Genomic DNA, 2,926 nt, shown 5'->3' with positions numbered 1-2,926 from the left:
CACCTGGGGAGCCGAGGGGGGTGTGGGTAGGCCAGCAGCCACACCCTCACGGGGCCTACAGAGCTCCTCTGGGCACAGCTCCCTGGGCCAGGCCAATCCAGGAGTCCTGGGACCCACCCCTACAAGCGCTCAGCCTTAGTCAACCTGACAGGCAGGTCTGGCATGTCCTGGAGTACTCTCCAGGGGCCACCCCAGAGTGGGCGGCAGCTCCTGCTGGGGAGGAGCAGGCCCAGGGAGAGGAACGAGGTGGGAGAGGGTCCGATAAAACCCAAGCCAGGGCTCCAGCCTGACCGATTCCAACCGTGGGCTCCGGCTGCAGAGCGCCCCTGGGGGGGGGAGTGGGTGGGCATGGAAGCCTGAAACGGAAGGCCCGGGGAGACCCCCTTCTCAGGCGCCCTGGCTGTGGCCAGCCCCCAGCAGCTGGGGGTACTGCCCAGTGACCCTGGGTGGAGTCCCCAGTGTTAGACCTCATAGACCCCGCCTAGGCCGCCTCAGGACACACTCAAGCCACTTCAGGCAGTTTATTGAGGTTTCAGTGTCGTAGGGGAGGCAGCACTCACACACTCGTGTACACACACACCTGAACACGAACACACACACACACACACACACACACACACACTGAAGGGTGCCTCCCACGCGCAAGCACAGACCCACAGACTAAAAACAGCATCCACGCATCTCTGGTCCCCAACAAAGAGCTGTGGCCTTTGGGGCCTAGCAAGTTCTGAGCTGGCCATGCCCAGGCTTCTCCAGGGGGCTTGGCAGACTTGGCAATACCAGGTGAGAGTCCTCAGCCGCCTCCTGACCCAGTTCCGGGTGTTCTGTCTCAGGTGCAGGGCCCGAGGGCTTCCACTTGCATGGGGGCACGAGTCCTCTATGGCCGCCGGTCCTTCTGTTATCCAGGCTGGGCTGCCCCTTGCTGCCCTCGCTCGTGCCATCAGAGCCCAGGGCTGGGCTGGCAGTGGACGTTCATTCCGGGCAGGGGCAGGTGCTGCTACCTCCAGCTCTGCCTCATGGGGGAAACTGTGGAGAGGACACAGGCTGAGGGGACTGGGGGGCTACAGGAGGACCTCATCCCACCCAGAGGGGGGCAGACAGACATACCCTCTGGGCTCAGACTGGACACTAGGGCAGGACTCCGGGGGGCTCCTGGGAGGGGCTTTCCTCTGGCTGGAGGCATGAGATCCTGTGGGGAAAGCAGGTCAGCTGGGAGGCGGCTGGGCCCCCGCCAGCCCGACCCTCCGCGGGAACCACGCTGACCTGCGTGCCGGGAGCGGCCCCCGTCTGCTGGATGAACTGCTGCAGGTTACACTGACGCAACTCCCGGTTCAGCTCCTCGAGCTCCTGGGCCTGGGCCTGGGGCACAGGGGACCCTCAGTGGGCACAGCCATGAACCTGGTCAGACCCCAGGACCAACCCCCAAATCCACCCGTGTCCAGTCCGGGCGCCAGTCCCATGAGCTCACCTGCAGGGCGTGCTCTGCAGCCTCCAGAGCCCTGCTCACCAGGGCCAGGCTGCCCTGTACCTCCGCACTCTGCCGCTCCTGGGCAGCCAGGTCCCGGCGCAGGCGTTCTGTGGCAGACGCTGTGGGCGAGGGGGGCCCAGGGGCCTCTGCAGCCCCAAATCCACCCGTGTCCAGTCCGGGCGCCAGTCCCATGAGCTCACCTGCAGGGCGTGCTCTGCAGCCTCCAGAGCCCTGCTCACCAGGGCCAGGCTGCCCTGTACCTCCGCACTCTGCCGCTCCTGGGCAGCCAGGTCCCGGCGCAGGCGTTCTGTGGCAGACGCTGTGGGCGAGGGGGGCCCAGGGGCCTCTGCAGGGGAGAGGAGCTTGTCCTCCAGGGCACGCGCCAGGGCCTGCAGCCGGGCGGCATGCTCAGCCGTGGCCGCGCTCAGCGCTTGCAGCCGGGACTGGGCCTCCCGCTCCCGCGCCTGCTCCCTCCGCAGCTCCTGCTCCCAGAAGGCCTCCTGGCCCAGCTCTGCTGCGTTCCTCTGCACCCGCCGCTCCAGGTCCTGCAGGTCTTCGCAGTGGCCGGGCATCGGCGCGACAGAGGCCACCGGCTCAGGCAGCGCCAGGCCAGAGGCCAGCCTGGGGCACCCCAGGCTGAGGGTCAGTGCTTTCGGGGGCTCACGGCCCAGTGCTGGTCTGGGCTTTGGGGGAAGGCTGGCGCGGATTGGGCAGCGCTCAGGCGGTGGGCAGCTGTCTGAGGAGGGCCTCCCAGTGAGGCTGGGCCCTGTCCGCCGCAGGACAAACTGGACATCGCTGGCAAACTGTCCACAGGTGGCCTGGGCACCCACTGGACACTCCTGGGGCAGCAGCTGCCGTTCCTTCTCCCTGAGACGCTGCACGAGCACAAAACGGCCAGTCTGGCCTGGGGTGGGGGAGAGGGGTCAGCCTACATCCCCCCACCCCTTGTCCCCTAGATTGAGAAGCCAGGGGAGGGCAAGAGGGATCAGCAACTAGCCCCACCCTCAGAGGCCAGACTCCACCCCCGGTCCACCTGGTGGGGACTCACCTATAGCTTGAGCGAGTGCGACCACCACTTCCTGACAGGTGGTCCGCTCCGAGACGCCGCAGACCACTCGCTGGATGCCGTCCACCCACACCTTCAGCTCCATGGCCCAGCCCAGAGGGCATACCCTATCCTGCAGGTGAGGGCGACAATGTCAAGCCCTGCCTGGCCCTCCCCCCGGGCCCGTCCCTCACCCACAGAACTGGTTCGGGGCTGCCGCCCTGCTATCCTGTGCCCAGCCCTACCCGAAGGCCACACATTCCTGGGGTGGGGGTAGTCAAGACCAGCCCCCCAAAGGGGGGAACCAGTCGGCCCTCCAGGAGCACTGGAGGCTTCCCCACTTCCCAGCCTCCTCTGGCCCCGCCCCACTCCCGGAACAAGGGGAATCATTAACCAGATGCAGGACTTCCTGC

The 2,926-nt window shown here is 67.0% G+C and overlaps 1 protein-coding gene across 1 annotated transcript; it reads right to left on the bottom strand.

Moving 5' to 3' along the window:
• Positions 1 to 506: 506 nt before the first annotated feature.
• RASSF7 (Ras association domain family member 7) lies at positions 507 to 2,907 on the bottom strand. The gene is made up of 6 exons (XM_015562406.1): positions 2,759 to 2,907; positions 2,517 to 2,646; positions 1,669 to 2,372; positions 1,264 to 1,359; positions 1,108 to 1,189; positions 507 to 1,026 (listed from the first exon to the last, which is right to left on the bottom strand). The coding sequence occupies exons 1-6, from the start codon at positions 2,771 to 2,773 to the stop codon at positions 998 to 1,000; spliced, it is 1,056 nt and encodes a 351-aa protein (XP_015417892.1). The 5' UTR covers positions 2,774 to 2,907; the 3' UTR covers positions 507 to 997.
• Between the last annotated feature and the right edge of the window lie 19 nt (positions 2,908 to 2,926).

The sequence above is a fragment of the Myotis davidii genome, unplaced genomic scaffold, assembly GCF_000327345.1.
Source record: "Myotis davidii unplaced genomic scaffold, ASM32734v1 scaffold3578, whole genome shotgun sequence".
Taxonomy (NCBI): domain Eukaryota; kingdom Metazoa; phylum Chordata; class Mammalia; order Chiroptera; family Vespertilionidae; genus Myotis; species Myotis davidii.
This window is presented reverse-complemented; position numbering and strand designations above follow the sequence as displayed.